The sequence below is a fragment of the Hypoxylon trugodes genome (assembly GCF_022578975.1).
Source record: "Hypoxylon trugodes strain CBS 135444 unplaced genomic scaffold F4822scaffold_6, whole genome shotgun sequence".
In the NCBI taxonomy this organism is placed as follows: Eukaryota; Fungi; Ascomycota; class Sordariomycetes; order Xylariales; family Hypoxylaceae; genus Hypoxylon; species Hypoxylon trugodes.
The window spans coordinates 922,657-938,763 of record NW_026250021.1 but is presented as its reverse complement, the minus strand read 5'-3'; the positions used below and the strand labels follow the sequence as shown (position 1 = coordinate 938,763).

Below are 16,107 nucleotides of genomic sequence, written 5' to 3'. Positions count from 1 at the left end.
TTATCCCTCCTTTCAATATTAAGTACACATCTAATACCCTCCTCCTATCCATGATCTCCTACACATTCAATTTTATTACAACTCCCCTTTTCGCGGAAATTTAATAATATCAAGTAGCATAAGGGCGGATTTTGCATTTTCTTTAATTCACTCTGATAGGACGATGTCATATCGAACCTCCTGTAAAAAAATTTGCCAAGTTCTCCATATCTTTGTCCGACGTGGCTGACAAGCGTTGGTTATCTCTCAGCAGCCACCAATCACAACTAACAGAAAGGAGACATCTTATAATTCATCGTCACATAGAAGACAACTAGCCAGGTATGTAGTGTGGGTATTCTGTAATACCGGTGTATTGATTTAGCTAATTAACCCCATCTGGGTGTCAAAAAGATGACTCGACTAAACTCGGATGTTCGAATTCGGTATACCAAAACTATCTATGACTTTAAACTATCAATACCTCCCTCATACTCGCCCAGATCATACTCATTAGGGTAATTCTCTAGATGCTTGTTCAGTTGTTCCATCTGGGCCTTTAAGTCGGGTGTCAATTCCTCATAGATATCCTCAAACATTGTTCTAATGGGTGGTTTCTTTTCCCGTTCTGCCTCGGAAAACGCCTTCAAAACATCCCGTCTAGTACTCTCGCGAGCTTCTTTCTCTTTGGACTCATCCCAAATTCCCTTCGATTCCATGTATTTTCGTAATCTGGCAATAGGGTTGTCCCGACGTTTCCAGTCCTCGACTTCCACTCTGGCTCGGTATGCGAAAGAATCGTCGGATGTACTATGATGACTGACGCGATAGCTCATTGCCTCGATTAATACAGGCTTGCCACCGTCTTCAAGGGCCATCTCCCTTGCTCTCTTAGTGACTTCTCTAACCGCCCAGATATCATTTCCATCTACCCTCACGGTGTCAATTCCGTACCCAATACCTCGACTTGCAATGCCATCACCCCGATATTGTTCAAGAGTAGGCGTTGAGATTGAGTATCCGTTGTTTCGACAGAAGAAGATGACGGGACAAGATCGCGTTGCGGCAATGTTCAGTGCAGCGTGAAAGTCACCTTCGCTTGCAGCTCCCTCACCAAAGTACACTGCGACCACCCGAGGTTTTAAAGACGGATCGTTAATACGTTGCATTTTAAGGGCGTATGCCGCGCCTGATGCTTGTGGTATTTGCGTCGCTAGAGGTGAAGAAATCGCATGCTACACGAAGAAAGTTAGTAATTAATTAAGTAAATTGCAATTGGACACAGAACGTACGATATTGCACTCCTTGCTACCGTAGTGAACGGGCATATTTCTACCTTTTCCTAAATCATGTTTGTTCGCAAAAAGCTGGTCCATGAAGTCCTTCAAAGTAAAGCCGCGTTGCGCAAATATTCCTTGTTCGCGGTATTGGCAAAACACCACATCTTCTCGGTCCAGTGCGGAAGAGGATCCAACACTGATGGCCTCTTCGCCCGCTGAAACCATGTAAAAACTTATCCGGCCTTGTCGCTGGGCATCGAACATAACAGGGTCCATTATCGAAATAGTCAACATAGTTTTATACAATTTTATGACTTCCTCATCGCTAAGGTCGGGCTTGAATGCCCGGTCGACAATATTGCCATCTTGATCTACCACCCGATATGTCGGTAAAGTAGGGTAATCGGAAGGTATTACGAATTTGAGGTCGCTCGTGAAAGCGCTATTCACCGCTCCGGGGAAAGAAACATGGCTTGAACCGAGGCGTTGCGATACGCTACTAGCTGACCGAATAGCTGAGTACTGGAAATTAGGAGTACGAGAGGCGAGGGGTGTAGAGCCTACGGCTCTTCGTAGAAAGGCTCTCGATACTGTTCGCGCCTTCATTGTGCCTAGTTCATGGTTTATTATGGATTAATCATCGGTGAAAACCCCAATTGAATTATATAAATGGCAAAGAAAGCAAGACTTTGTAGCAAAGGACAATTTTGAGGATTGATTGTCCGTCTGACATTCTAGGTGTTAGACGGAATTCCGAGGTTAACGACGTCACTTAAGCCGGCGTAAAGCGAAGGGGCCTAGACCGATACCCCAGCTTTTACCCAGCTTTTAGCTTGGCTTTATTATATAAGCCGGGGTATAACAATTTCAAGCCCCTATTATTACCTAGAGAGCTACGAACAATAAAAATACATGCTCATTTCTAGGTTTACTTACACTTGCCACATGATAGGAGGGAGTGTTGAAGATATCATTGAATGTTTATCATCTCTCTCGGAAACTTCAGAATGATAGGTAACAATGTACCTATGTAGGCAACCTCACATAATATATCTCTCCACTAGATACCTAGATGGTCAGTGCAAAACGTAAAGACGGCTTGGTTCACGCTTTATGATAGTGATAGATGCCAAATTTCTCTAGTAAATCATAGAATAAGTAGGCCTCCATCGTATCTTCAAAGAGGGGTTTTGGAATTACCTACTGTACCGCCATAGCAACTGCGGCTTGCATGCAATGACCAAATGTGAGCACCCGGGTAACCTCAACACTGAAATAAACAAACCAACCTATCTCTATGTATTAAGTCAGCCTGTGCTGCAGGCATGCAAACCTCGGGTTCCTTTATTTTCCAAATAAAAGTTCATCCTGGCCGGTTCTGCAATTGGAGTAAATTAAACCATCGCGATTCTCAACTCACCCGCAAGCCACCAAAGCATCATCTGTACCACCAAGAAACCACGCTAAATAGCAAGCCGTCGTCAATTGTCAATTACTATCACGAAAAATGCCAAGCACCGGCGAAAACGCAGTAATTGGCGTCGTAGTTGTCTTCCTAGTCCTAGGCATCGTCGTTCTGACCTGGCGCGGCGTCACATTCAAGGAGTTTTTCGCGGAGCTTATGTACCGCTCTAAACAGGCGTCTCGTAGCAGTAACCAGCAATCGTCTATGAGCAATCTGCAGGAAGCACCCGTGCTAGCTTCCGTCGTAACTCCTATACAGATTACCGTGGAAACTCCCCCGAAACCTCCCACGAAGCCTCCTACAAATCCAACCACAAACCCACCCGCGAAAACTCCCGCGAAAACTCGCAAGAAAGCCCCCAAGAAAGCCCCCAAGAAAGCTTCCGTGAAGACTTCCACACAACCTCCTAAGCAAGACCCCGTACAAACTCCCATAGAGCAAAAAGACCAAACCCCCTCGGCTCCTCAGGAGGCGCCCGCGTCGACAGTTGCGAATGTTTAATAAGGTGAGCCGGACGAGTCTTCTTTCTACCGAATATTTAAGGACGGAGTTTCTTAGGCGCTACCCCAAATTAAATATCCCAAGCTTAAATGTCTTGGCGCTCAAGCCTCAGATCTTCTCCAAATCTACACCAATTGTGGCTGGTGCCTCTATACGGACTCCTAACAGCCACCCCCGAATTCACCCCACATAGCACCGATCGACCCATACCCTTGCATCGGATCAGCGCAATTTCTATCCGTAGCTTCGTCTTTTTTTTCGGCGGTCCGGTTCGGTTTGCTAACATCCTATCTTCTCTCCCGACTTTATAGGACCTCACCCGGGAACGGCCCGATATTGTGTGAGACCATGGCCGCCCGTCCTTTAGTTTTGCGTGGAGCTACACGAATATCACGAACCCCATGCTCCCTTTCCTCTAGTTCCCGGTGTATAAGACAGCTCAGCACGACAACCCGCAACCTCCGACCCGAACTCTCCTCACCCACGACATCTACCTCTACGACACAGTCCCCTAGCGAAAACGATGCTAGGAGTAGCAGAACAACACATTTCGGCTTCCAAGATGGCCTCTCAGAAACCGAAAAGACCGAACGAGTAGCCGGCGTCTTCCACAGCGTCGCCGAATCATACGATCGCATGAACGACTTGATGTCCTTTGGCTGGCACCGGATCTGGAAGTACGTTCCCGCCTGCCTTACGTTATACCATACCATACCATACCTAAACTAACCTGTGAAAACAGAGACCACTTCGTATCCTCCCTCAACCCCGGCCTCTCCTCCACCACCCCCCCAAAACCCCAACACATCCTCGACGTAGCCGGCGGCACCGGCGACATAGCCTTCCGCATGCTACACCACGCCCACATCCTCAACAACAACCCCTCCGTGCACGTAACAATCTCCGACATAAACGCCTCCATGCTCGCTGTAGGCAAACAACGTTCCCTCACCCTCCCCGCCTCGCAACAAGCATCCCTCTCCTACCTCGAAGCCGACGCAACATCCTTTTCCCCCACCGCCGTGCCCTCCAATTCCCTAGATCTATACACCGTAGCCTTCGGCATCCGCAATTTCAGCAACATCCCCGCGGCCCTGCGCGAAGCGCACCGCGTCCTAAAACCCGGCGGTGTATTCGCGTGTCTAGAATTCAGCAAAGTAAACCCGTCCATCCCATTTTTCGACGCTATATACAAACGCTGGAGTTTCTCCGCCATCCCCTTAATCGGCCAGTTGGTCGCCGGCGATCGCGACTCATACCAGTACTTAGTAGAAAGCATCGAGCGCTTCCCGTCGCAAGAGGAATTCCGCGACATGGTTGAAGACGCCGGGTTCGTGGTTGGCGGAAAAGGATGGGAGGATTTGACGGGTGGTGTGGCGGCTATACATAAAGGTATGAAACCTTTATAATACTAGCTGAGGAATGAGGGCGGTTGTTGATGGGAGGGAGATCTGTATATCACTTGTAACGGCCCATAGACAGGGGACTAGTCAACTCTCAACGACACGGAGGATGTCGAGAAAATAAGGCAAGTTATGTACCTAGGGAGTCATACTTGCAACTATAATAATAAAGAACTCACGAAATTCGTACCCACCCCCCTCAGAATCATCTTATGAGTAATAATAGTTATGACTTTTTTTTACTAAGCTGGCGGGTGCAATATTTCATAATACTTACCCCTTAAAACTTATCTAGGCATTCTTGATGCTTCTAGTATTAATAACTGTATAAAGATTTGAGACAGACTTGAACTCATACAAATGGGCGAACTTATTTATATACGAGAATATCAGTTAAAGCTCCATTCCGTCTACATGGTCTACCCTTATCATATATTCAATCGTTAGTGATCAATCATAATCACAACATTAGCACATTTAAAACAGCGAAAATCAGATTATTCCGGGTGTATTAGCAAGAACCTATCTCAATGATCCGATCCCGTCCGGTCCAGGGAGTCTCAGAATGGTACAAGAAAAACACCGAACCGTTTTGAGGCCTGCAATCCGCACGAAAAGACAACCCTTAGCCCTCCTCATCCGCAGGCCACCGAGAAGAGAAAAAAAAACAAACCCTCTGTAGGCCGTTTTGCGGAGACAAAACCTGCATTTTTCGGTCCTTTCCCCCCCTTTCTTCTCCCAGCTATGACATGAAGGCAACTGGTATTTCCTTTTCCCCTTAACAAAAAGAAACTTCCTTCGCAGGCCGGCAGACTCTCTAAACTCCACCTGTTTGACGACAGAAAAGTTCTTTTTGTGGAAAGGTGCCAGAATACAAGTAAAAGGTCGCGCGGAGTTGCGCGAGATCATTAATAAAATATGGTAACAGGTAGAAGCGTATTTTCGGCGACCAGTTTAAGAATCACCTGTAGGAGCAGGTGAAGCACTACCACCTTCGCCCTTGCCTGCACCTCCGCGGCCGCCTCGACCGCCTCGACCACCACGCTCACCTCGGCCTCCTCGTGCGCCACCTCGACCACCACGTTGGCGGCTGGTCTCGGGACCACTCTCACCGCCGCTCAGAGTACCACGGTCACCGGCGCTACGGTATCCACTAGCATTGTCTCGGCCTCGCCCACTGCCCCAAGTTCCGGCTCCTCTGCCCCCGAAGGCCTGCTTGGACTCGCGAGGTTGGAAGATCTTGACTAGGGGTCTTGATCGGTCTTCTGAGTGTCTGACTTTGAAATCGTCAGACAGGCTAGCGTAGGCAACTTCTCGGTCTTCCACGGTTTGGAAGTGAACAACCTTGTTGTTACTGTTATTTCCCCACTTTTCGATCTTGACGATCTTAGCCTTGTGGTCGTCTGGGAATATCTCACGTGTCTGCTCGTCGCTTTGGACGTTCATGACGAACAGTCCAATGATGCTGTCAGCAGAAGCACGAGGTGCAGGGGACGGTACAGTTTCTGGTCCATTAGCCGATCCGTTGGTACCCGCAGGCTTCTCGTTCTCTTTACCGGCAACCGCACTAGGGGCCGGTGATGAAGCGGTCGGCTTGGGGGTTGCGGGTTTGGGAGGTTGTAATGGAGTCGCAGCCGCTGGCTTCGGGGGTTGTGCCGTAGCTGAGGGGTTCCTCTGAGGACCAGTAGAAGTTGCGGGAGCAGTGGGTGGTGCCGAAGGTAAGCCACTAGTGCCAGGGGCTGGCGAAGGCGTTCCTTGGGGCACGGCAGCTTGTTGCTTAGCACCACGGTGTGAGAAGTTAAATCCTTGAGCTCGCATTTCCGTACCGATGCGACCGTCTTGGATCTCCAACACTAACCAACCGAATGCAGCATCTGCAAGGTTGAAATTCCACATATTTTTGAAGGCACTCTCATCAACCTGTCCTTGAGCGCCAGGTCCACCAACTGGACCACCGAAAGGATTTCCACCAGCCGCGGTTCTAGGCATTTTCTCGACGAGCTCTAGCGCATTTCGAAGGAGGTTTTGCTGGGCCTCGTTCTGCTGAATTGCTGGCTCGACTTCGCCTTTGACCGTCTCCCAAACGTCGTTAAATGACGCCTTCGAAGCAGCGAGCTTACCTCGGTAGTGATCCAAAGTTGGATTCACACTGAACTCGTTGTAGGAACTGCCGTAACGGAAATGTAGACCTGCTGAGATGGAGAAATCCGCTTTTAGACTGACAGATAACTGGTTCAGAATGCCCTCACGGGCGGGAGAGGCATGTGTGATGAAAATACGGGTTTCGGTCGGATCGTAAACGCGGTTTGCGGTATCAACCAATTCACCCATTTGTAACAATGTAGTCCACATTGTACCTTGTCCACCAGCGATCGTGGTTCTGCCCTCGCCATTATCAAATAGCTTGTGCATGACAACAGCACCACCAAGACCAAGAAGTCGCAGCTTGACACCGCCAATCTCTAGCAACATGGATCGAGCCTCGTCGATAATATGGAGGTTTGGGACCTTGTATTCGCCGGATCGGAATTTCTCGAGCACGCGAACATCCTCGCAAGCACCCCAGACAGTGTAAACCGGTACATCGAGCTTAACTTGTCCAGAGATGAGTAGCGGAAGCTCGGATAGCGGTAGTTCTTGAGGTGAGAATCGCGCTTTGACGGAACCGGGTCCACCTTGGCTGATGGCCTTCTTGACCTCCTCGGATATCAACGGCGAGTACTGAGCGACGTGCTTCAAGGTCCTGTTTAATAACGTAATTAGTCGCCGTTAACCTACCAAGAACGGGGACAACAATATGCTGTATCTTACTTTTCCGCAATGCGTTCTAAGGATGTGTCATCATAGAAACCGAAATCTCCAGTGTGAATGATATGGTCCGCTCGTGCCGTTCTCGCAAGTTCGTTGAGCGATCGTAGGTTTCCTGTCGTACAATTGTCAGTCCCGCCTTACATCCCATTATTTTTGTCTCGTGATTTGACAATATGACCTACCTCGCACGTCGGCTATGCAGAGAACTCGAATCGGACCGGATTGGACGACGCGGCCTTGATTAGGTAGTAGCGGAACTGCGCCCGGAGCGGGTTGGCCACTGGGAGCGCCGTTGGGCATATAGCCTCGGTTGTCAAAAGATCGTTGCTGCGGAAGGATTGGTGTCAGCTCTTGAATTTGGATTCCAATGAGTTTTGGGCTGCCACGGGTTATAAGTCGCGGGGAATAGCGACTGTCATAATCAGGTACGAAATGAGCAGGCGGGCTATCGGTAGAACGATGCTGCTGTTGATATCTATCGGAGTACTCGTAGAATTCAAAGTGGTGATCAGAGGGTCTAACGCGAGGCGGAATTCCAGCAGCGAGTTGTGCAGAGGGCTCTGCTACAAAATGTGGGCTGGCCAGATGATGATAGTGATGAAAATCGTGCAGAGGGCTTGGGTGTGGAAGAATGTTATTCGGTGGGAGCCGCAGTGGTAGAGGCGACTGCGACAGCTGGTATTGTGGCAAATGAGGTATCATGGCTGCAGGTGCTCCTGCATCGACATCTACTACATCTGGGATCTGGGAGGGTGGATAGGGCTGGAGTTGGGTATTGTGATGAAGATGGTCCATAATGAAAAGCTACTTGGGTAATTTGTGTCGATGGCAATGATGTGTTGATTTGACAATGTCAAGAAGGAAAATAACCAGGTGGAAGCGCGAGAGAGAAAGTGGCCTCGAGGAAGAGAGCTCTTCTTTCCTTGAAGGTAGGTATTTGGACGCGCGCGCATGACAAGAACGGGGAACAACGAGAAGGTAGACTTACAGCCATCGACAACCAATCTCCAGATATAAAACCGACGAGGTTCTATGAGGTACCGTAATGGTCTGTGGGTGTTGAACGCCGTTAGATATGATAGTCGCACCGAGAGGTCGTGGGTGGTGAAGAAATAAGGAAGAAAAAAAAAGGAAGAGGAAAAAAAATATTGGTCGCGACGTGCTTGTGTATGAAGGGTTTGCGTTGGCCAGCTGGCTCGACCCGATGAAGGAAATAATATGTTTGTTCAATGATCAATAGGCACGACCGGGTATCAATAAAGGACAATGTATCGAGGAGGAATGTTGGTGCGACGAAGAGAGAGTGCGTACGGGGTGGACGGCCGTCTGCTGTCAAGAAGATATGAAATTATTCGGCGACGAAGGCGAATGAGGTGAGGTCGATAACTTTGTATTTTTCAGCGGCGACAGGCAGTGAAGGAAAGTTTGGGGGTTGTTCAAAAAGTTTCGGACGAGGGATAGGGAACTCGCGACAATCCCTAAGCTTTTTATCGTTTCTGATTGGATGAAATTATCAGCTTAGGGTCCACTTTATCGATCTTAGGTAGACGGTACCTACTTCCACTTATATTTGACAAGGGGAATAAGGTCGAGGTTACCCGTATCTATCTACTGTCTTAAATCAACAGAATCGCACCTGCAGACCCACCTATTTACACGTATATACTGTGCAAACAGAAGCTCAGTTGTAGTATCCCAAATCCGATCTGTCGTACCTTTCGATATTGTATACTTAGTTGGGGAAGGTGCACAGTATACATGTTTTAACTGTTTGCACATGTGTATTAGGTAATCGAAATTTAACCCCTAAACCCTCGTCCCGCCTTAGTTCCCCCTAAGGTTCAGACCATCTCAGCCTTATTCTAATCACTCTGAAACATGCCTAGGTACCTATCTCGACTTCCATCATTTATACTATTGTGATGTATAATATTATAGATATCGCCAAGTTTGGTCTCTGATATCAAAGATTGACAAAAGCTTCTATATTGCACCTAGAATTAACTGACAAGTATTCAAGATATGAGATAGAAATCCAACAATGTTATAATTGACTACATGAGAACATTACTCCAGTATGTCAAGGCCACTTTGCATTGTGAAGATTGGCAAACTTCCTCAGAATAAGACAACATGAAGTGATATGGCAATTATTGACGGCTCAGAAAGTCAAATTCGTCCTACCTACTTCGGTGACACGAGTAAGACAACGACAGTACATCCTTCATTAGACGTTGAAGAGAACCGTTTATAACTTCGCTACAGTTAGACATAGTGGTACACGTAGATATGTGACAAGAATCAAACGATATTTTCTTAGGATGATATTAAGCCTTGTTGTGTCCGTGATTGGTGGGAGAATTGATACCACTGCTGATGTAATATGATGTTGTAGCGAATTGCTCATACGCAGAATGACCCGCGCAATTTTGTGGTTTGTGATTTATGATTTATGATAACCTCTTCTATATATAACCGCAAGGGGACCGGTTCGGGAAGACAGCTAGATTAGATCGTACCTAGTTCGTAACCGGAGTCTAGATGGTAAAATAAATCAGCATCAAATCACAGACATAAACGACTACGTATTTACGCCCGCGGGCTGATTTAATTCTTATTATGATCCAAGGGTCTCTATGTTTGCCCATCAACACAACGCGAGACTCCCTCGGTACGCTTCCTAATAGTCATCATGAGCGATGCTATTTTTCGATATATTCTCCTACCTCCCCACACCCAAGTTCCCATCTCCATCCCCGACCTTCGAATTTTCCCTGCCAGAAAAAGGTTGTTATTCGCCTCGCTCTTGTGAAAGAGGAGGGATGCGTGCGTAGTCGCCAAACTCCAAAAAAGAGGGCGGGAGTGGGAAAAGGGCCAGAAAAAAAGGGTCCAAAAGTTGTCCTCCCTGCTGCAAATGCCATCCAAAAATATCCACCCTTAGCACCATGCTGTCGCTACCCGTCCAACAAAGGGGAACGTTTGATTATGTAGATGGGAAAAAGGGGTTGATGTATTTGTTCGTCGGGCTCCTGATGATCTGCCCTGCACGACACGTTCGTAAGCTGCAACTGGTTTCCGCCCTCCCCAAACTCCAAGAATATGCACTGAATGTGATGATCCAGTAAATGAGCTTGCTAATTTCTTCTTATAGTTAGGATTATCACCACATTTCTTCCTCTTCCTCTGGCTGCCGGCGACGCGCAGTTTCATTAGTATACTGCACATAAGTGGAATAATAATCCTTGTCTGCATCTTGATTTTCGTAACTATCCGTGTCCTGATAGTCGCCATCGCGGTTCGTGTTGTCTTTGCCGTGGTCGTAGTCATAAATCTCAGCTGCCTCTGGATAATCCCCAGCCTCATGTTGCATGCTAGGATCTCCGTATTGGTTTGTTGACTGGGACTAATATTAGCATTAAAACCTGTATTCCGCGAAGTTTGATCATGTAGACTTACCCGGTGATATTCGAAGTTATAACGATCAATGCTGTCCTGAGCTTGCTGTTGCTCCATATATTGTTGTTCTTGCTCACGTCGTCGCCTTTCTTCCTCTTGTAATCTCTTCTGTTGAGGCGATTGGGGAACTTGTATCTGAGGATGCATTGCTTGAACTTTTGCGAGATACGAATACATGAAGTTGCTGAGTAAGACCTGACTATACAAGGCACGACGAGGATTGGCGAGCTTAATATGTGCCATTCGGTAGATAGCTCGTTCTTCGAGGATGGGGAATCTGGTCCAGTGATAGTCAACATCGGGTCGTTGAGGTCGATACGGAGCCGGTTCTGGTGATAATGATCTTTGGGCCTGATGTTTCTTACTGCCCGACTCCCTCTCGCTTTTTCTCTTGCTGCTTCCAAAAAATGAGGCAAACAACCCGTCTTTTTCTTTCTTGTGCTCCCCGGACTTTCGACTACTCTCCTTTCTCCGTTCTTCTTCTAGCTTACTGTCGACAGTGTCACGGTCTAGTAACAGACTCTCTCGTCCCTTATGGATCGCTGTATCGATAGAGGTTTGGAGAACATCGAGCCGAACATTATCGTGGGCCTTTTCAACCAAAGCCTTGGTTTTGGACTTCCTATTCTCGTCATCCTTCTTTTTCTTCTCCTTGTCCTCGCTCTTGAACCACTTCCAAGTGGCTTTGGATTTTTCGCCATCGCCTTCGCTCTTATCTTTCTTGCCTTTCTTCTCTGGCTTCCTTTCCTCGGATTGCGTAAACGTGGGAATGAAGGTCAAAGATTCAGTGCTAGTAGCACTACTGCCAGGGAAAGGCGAAGGCGTCTGCGACATATCATTAAGGGTTCGATTGGAAGTACTTGAGGACCGATTCGGCTGTGAAGCCCGACCTGCAGCTTGTGGCTGCGCGGAGCTTTGGAGTGGTTGTCCATAGTTTGGCCTTTTGCTTGAACGTGCGGGAGGTTCGGCTGGGGCCAGAGGTTGTGGCGCAGCTTGAGCGGCACCCCTTTGTGAAGATGATCGTTCGGGAAAGGGCCGGCTGTTTTCCGCGTTCTGTAACGCGGGGCGTTCCTCTTCGATTGCAGGCGTCTCTATAATCTGCGGAGTAGAAGTAGATGTCTTGATAGCATCAGCTGATGGTGAGCGTGTCGGTCCTTGTGGTCTGGTCGGAGCAGCTTGGCCTGACTCTTGAGAGTCGTGCTCTTCGTATGTGTCAAGTGCAGATTCTTTAGAGAAAGGTTGCTGCCGCCGTACGGGTCTATTTGGCCGAGAAAAGTTTTCAGAAATCGGTTCTGACTGTACCCGCGTCAAACCATGCCCGGGCGGTGCATCAATGTTCGACTCGTTACTAGGCAATGCACTTGATCCTTCTTCGGCCTTTCTTGCCGCTATGCGCTTTGAGAAAGGGAGCCGATCATCAGATCTAAGTGAGCCTTGTCGATTCTTCAAGCTACCGCCTTTTCGATACGTGGTGCGAGTTGATCGACGCAAACCCATGCCTGGCGCAACAGGGAGTATAGGCATATCCTCCGCATTCTGTATTTCGCCACCTCCTTCTTGACGTTGTGATTCGAGAGTAAGCTTCTGAACAACTTTCGATGGATCCTTCATGAGTTCGTCGATACTTAGTTCTGGCGGACCTTCCCCTGGCTGCCTTTGGGATTTTTTCCTCTCCAACCTCTCAGCGCCATCCATATATCCTTCCGCAGCATGGCCACCTGCGTTGTCTATTTGTCTAGAAAGCATGGACTTTTTCCTCCGTAGTCCGCCCGAGTCGCTCCTTTCTAAGCCATCTACAGATAGAGTAGATTCGGAGGATCTCCGCTTCATCGACTGCACCCTTTTCTCAACGAAATTCTTGAACTCAGTGGGAGCCAATTCTGGATGAACACCAGCTGGAACCCATAGCAATCTCGAAGGATCGGCTTCGTCGTCTCCTTTTGGTGCTATCGATGGCATCGCCATAAGCGACATGCCTTGGAAGGGAAGCAGATCGGGATCGCTATTGTTCGAGACATCCATAGACATGCGCCGTAGCGCCTGTAGATTGCTAAGCTCTTGAGCAATATCACCCGGATTGTCTATGTTGGTTATCGGATATTGTTGAGCGTCTTCGCGCATATCGCGGAGCGAAGGCGACATGGGGGAGATGGGTGACTTCGGACCGGACTCGTTACTTCTCGACGTCGTACTTCTCTGGCTTGGCATTCGACCGGGAACCGTCTGAGCTTTCTGCACCGAGTTTCCGTTCGTCGTGGCAGCTGATGAACCTAATAAGCCTGTCTTGTCCGAGGTTGTTCGAATGAGCGGCAGTCGATTCTTTTCCGAGGACGATTGAGATCCGCCATGCTGAGCTATTTGTTCACCCCCTTGCGGGGCTGCGATAAAGCTCAAAGGTCGCGAGTCGTTTTGATCGTCGTCGTCGTCGCCGTATAACGTGCCGATGGTTTCGGTTATGTGATGGGTCGGATCGGATATGGAGAGTTGATTAGTATGGCCACGCCGACTCGCAAAGCTTCCACCGACATCGCGAGGCCGATGAGAGGTCTAAATATTTCGGAAATGGTTAGTCGCATATGATATTAGTAACATGTAGGGAATATCGTGAATAAATAGCCTATTGATATGCCAGGGTAGAGATAGCCTTTTTGAACGATATTACGATAATAGTAGGACCAAGACATGCGACCATGGATACGAGGCGGAATGACGTACCATCATCGAGGGTGTTCGCAGCGACCTCACGCGAGGTCCCTAAACCTCCAGGATACCCCTTTACGAGATTGTCGGGTTGCACGAAGCAGAGTCTGGACCGGGTCGCGGCACTATCATGAGGATGACAATGTCGGGTTGGTTTCCACCGTCGCCGTTGATGTCCGAAATCCAACAGATAACTCTCCGGGATGCATACAAGGGGACGGGATGGGGTTCCGACAGAAAATCAGGCCGAGGACTCGAGGATTAAGGCGAAGCAGAAGATTGTAAACGGCAACGGTCGGACGTTTGGTATTAGTGCTGAATTCGACGAGTTCGGTCGATTCGAGGGGGTAGATTCAGACTCAGATTCGCCGGGGGGGGTCGCGTCGGGGTCACAAGATCGCCGTAGTTGCGATGAACTTCTTTGGGTGATTCAGCGAAGGATTGGAACAAAAGTATTATGTACAATGCAATGTATATAAACGAGCAGAGAGGAGTTTGGAGGTAAGAAGGTAAAATAAGGGGTGGACGGCCGAAAGTTGCAAGTATAGAGTTGTTGGGCTCCGAGGATGGGTGAGGATGGGTAAGAAAGGGTTGTTTATTAGGTAGACTGCGAAGTTAGCGGTGCTTGGTTCGAAATCATGGTCTCGTCACTTTGTCGCCTTCGTTCTCTTTTCGATCATCTCTCTTTTTTTTTCCCCCTCTTATTCGGTTCTGGATTAACTTTCTTCTGTTATTCTTCTTCCTCCTTCTTATTCTTAATTCGTCTTCTTCCTTTCCCTCCCTTCTTCCTTAATAAAGAAAGAAAAAAAAAACGAGAAGATGAGGAAAACGAAAAAGAGAAAGTAGTAAAAGTAAAGTAGTAACAGTTGTAGTCGTATCGGTAGTTCTAACTAACTAATCAACTGACTGACTAACTAATTAAATCCTGTTAGTGATTGGAATTCATCCCATCGATGTTCAAGTGGTTCAAAATGGTTCAATCAAATGGGAAAGGGCGCCAATTCTACTTCTTTTCCTTGTCTCTCTCACTTCTCTCCTCCGGGTCATCTAGGTCTAGGTTCCAAGGTTAGCAGGTTTAGCTAGGTTAGGTATGGTATGGGTGTGGTCTGGTCCCCTCCAGGGCTCTTATTCCGTACAGGTTAGAACGTTGCATTAGCGCCATCAGATGTATATGTCCACTCTATTTAGGTACTCTTTTTTTTCTTCGATCGGATTATTTACAGAAGGTACTACCAGGGCTGCTAGGTAAAAACCCCCTGAATTGTGTCACGTGTGACTGCCCGGAATAGGGAATCAAAGGGGGTCAAATTCCACTGAAGAATCCACCTGGGCGATGGACCGACCGACCGATTAGCCCCATGTTTATTTGATCGCTATTCGCTATTCGGGGATACAATGCCTCCTAGCTGCCGTGTCCCACCATTCTTATACTGCTACGAGCTTAGTGGAGCACTAAACTAAATGATTAGCAATGCATTTCTTTAGCCATTAGCGCATTCTAATAAGTAATTGCGACACCTATCTCACCTAACCGTAGTAACTTGATAACCTAACGATTATTTGATTCTGCGATTTTTTATCGTAAGGGATAACACGAAGATATCTGTTCATCGACAAGATTATACTTATACAGAGCATTACTATTATGAAGAGTACCTAATTTCATCCAATGGCTTAGTGCTTCCAGGATCGGTGTTCGGCGCAGCATCGTCTTCTCGAGACTCACATTGCTTTCTGGACGTTCGGACATGAGATACCAAAAATACTCACGTCATGTTTGTCCACTATTTCATATAGATTAAATGAACAGATGATGTTCGCAAACATTCGTTCAACCTACTGCGCTTAGAAATGGGCTCTCATAAGCCCTCTATTGGGCCGTTGTTTGGAATAGACGATCGCGTCGATTTAACACGGGCATCCCCATATGGGAATTGCTGATGTTCAACGTCGGAAGCCCTCATGTTAAAAATATTTCAGCGCCAGCAACACTATTTATACCTAAATGTGTAAAATGCACACCGGCATTTTCAGAGGAAAAAAAAGCCATGGAGCAAGATGGGACTGGGACTGGTCAATAAACTAATTAAATAAGCTGGGTCCAGACCTTTCTTCTGTACCTCTTAATGTGCTGACTTACAGTGTCCTTGGTGCTCGATCCTCTATCGAACGCCCTTATTTCAGCCACGACGATTATGTCTTGCGGACCCTATCCGAGACAATAACACGAACATCTTCAGGGCTCATCAACGTATCTATGTAGCACTACTTTCTACCATGTGCATGGTTTTCCTCGCATCTGGTTCAACCATACTACTTATCTGGGTGGATATTTCAGGTACAGATTCGTCCTCGAGAGGTCAAGCTCAAATACGAGTTCAACTTCAGTTGGTTCTCGAGTGTCGACAGCAACGTGGCATGCGCATGGCATTTCGAGATGTACCACAAACTAAAATACACCAAAGCTGTGTTAAGTACCGTCGACCCTACTGACCGTACATGTACTGTGGCT

At 47.7% G+C, this 16,107-nt stretch overlaps 5 protein-coding genes across 5 annotated transcripts; 2 read left to right on the top strand and 3 right to left on the bottom strand.

Annotated features, from left to right (window-relative positions):
- Positions 1-217: 217 nt before the first annotated feature.
- On the bottom strand, positions 218-2,315 carry F4822DRAFT_280979 (2-oxoisovalerate dehydrogenase alpha subunit mitochondrial precursor). Its single transcript, XM_051454884.1, has 2 exons — positions 1,272-2,315; positions 218-1,214 (listed from the first exon to the last, which is right to left on the bottom strand). Exons 1-2 carry the CDS (start codon positions 1,863-1,865, stop codon positions 441-443), a joined length of 1,368 nt encoding a protein of 455 aa, XP_051313177.1. The 5' UTR covers positions 1,866-2,315; the 3' UTR covers positions 218-440.
- On the top strand, positions 2,053-3,251 carry F4822DRAFT_406323 (uncharacterized protein). Its single transcript, XM_051458391.1, has 2 exons — positions 2,053-2,554; positions 2,680-3,251. The coding sequence occupies exon 2, from the start codon at positions 2,767-2,769 to the stop codon at positions 3,223-3,225; it is 459 nt and encodes a 152-aa protein (XP_051313176.1). The 5' UTR covers positions 2,053-2,554; positions 2,680-2,766; the 3' UTR covers positions 3,226-3,251.
- Positions 3,252-3,332: 81 nt separating this feature from the next.
- Positions 3,333-4,974, top strand: F4822DRAFT_406320 (ubiquinone/menaquinone). Its single transcript, XM_051458390.1, has 2 exons — positions 3,333-3,902; positions 3,968-4,974. Exons 1-2 carry the CDS (start codon positions 3,574-3,576, stop codon positions 4,632-4,634), a joined length of 996 nt encoding a protein of 331 aa, XP_051313175.1. The 5' UTR covers positions 3,333-3,573; the 3' UTR covers positions 4,635-4,974.
- A 35-nt stretch (positions 4,975-5,009) lies between these two features.
- Positions 5,010-8,864, bottom strand: F4822DRAFT_406317 (uncharacterized protein). The gene is made up of 5 exons (XM_051458389.1): positions 8,751-8,864; positions 8,428-8,489; positions 7,622-7,766; positions 7,440-7,551; positions 5,010-7,371 (listed from the first exon to the last, which is right to left on the bottom strand). The coding sequence occupies exons 2-5, from the start codon at positions 8,431-8,433 to the stop codon at positions 5,583-5,585; spliced, it is 2,052 nt and encodes a 683-aa protein (XP_051313174.1). The 5' UTR covers positions 8,434-8,489; positions 8,751-8,864; the 3' UTR covers positions 5,010-5,582.
- Positions 8,865-10,514: 1,650 nt separating this feature from the next.
- Positions 10,515-13,707, bottom strand: F4822DRAFT_280941 (uncharacterized protein). Its single transcript, XM_051454883.1, has 3 exons — positions 13,611-13,707; positions 10,896-13,442; positions 10,515-10,842 (listed from the first exon to the last, which is right to left on the bottom strand). The coding sequence occupies exons 1-3, from the start codon at positions 13,614-13,616 to the stop codon at positions 10,600-10,602; spliced, it is 2,796 nt and encodes a 931-aa protein (XP_051313173.1). The 5' UTR covers positions 13,617-13,707; the 3' UTR covers positions 10,515-10,599.
- Between the last annotated feature and the right edge of the window lie 2,400 nt (positions 13,708-16,107).

Coding starts and splice junctions, on each gene's coding strand:
- F4822DRAFT_280941 (XM_051454883.1), bottom strand. Junction 10,843..10,895: donor ATAACTTCGAATATCACCGG/GTAAGTCTACAT, acceptor TGCTAATATTAG/TCCCAGTCAACAAACCAATA.
- F4822DRAFT_280979 (XM_051454884.1), bottom strand. CDS start 1,865: ATGAAGGCGCGAACAGTATCGAGAGCCTTTCTACGAAGAGCCGTAGGC. Junction 1,215..1,271: donor GTAGCAAGGAGTGCAATATC/GTACGTTCTGTG, acceptor TTCTTCGTGTAG/CATGCGATTTCTTCACCTCT.
- F4822DRAFT_406317 (XM_051458389.1), bottom strand. Junction 7,552..7,621: donor CTGCATAGCCGACGTGCGAG/GTAGGTCATATT, acceptor ATTGTACGACAG/GAAACCTACGATCGCTCAAC. Junction 7,372..7,439: donor TTAGAACGCATTGCGGAAAA/GTAAGATACAGC, acceptor GTTATTAAACAG/GACCTTGAAGCACGTCGCTC.
- F4822DRAFT_406320 (XM_051458390.1), top strand. CDS start 3,574: ATGGCCGCCCGTCCTTTAGTTTTGCGTGGAGCTACACGAATATCACGA. Junction 3,903..3,967: donor GGCTGGCACCGGATCTGGAA/GTACGTTCCCGC, acceptor CTGTGAAAACAG/AGACCACTTCGTATCCTCCC.
- F4822DRAFT_406323 (XM_051458391.1), top strand. CDS start 2,767: ATGCCAAGCACCGGCGAAAACGCAGTAATTGGCGTCGTAGTTGTCTTC.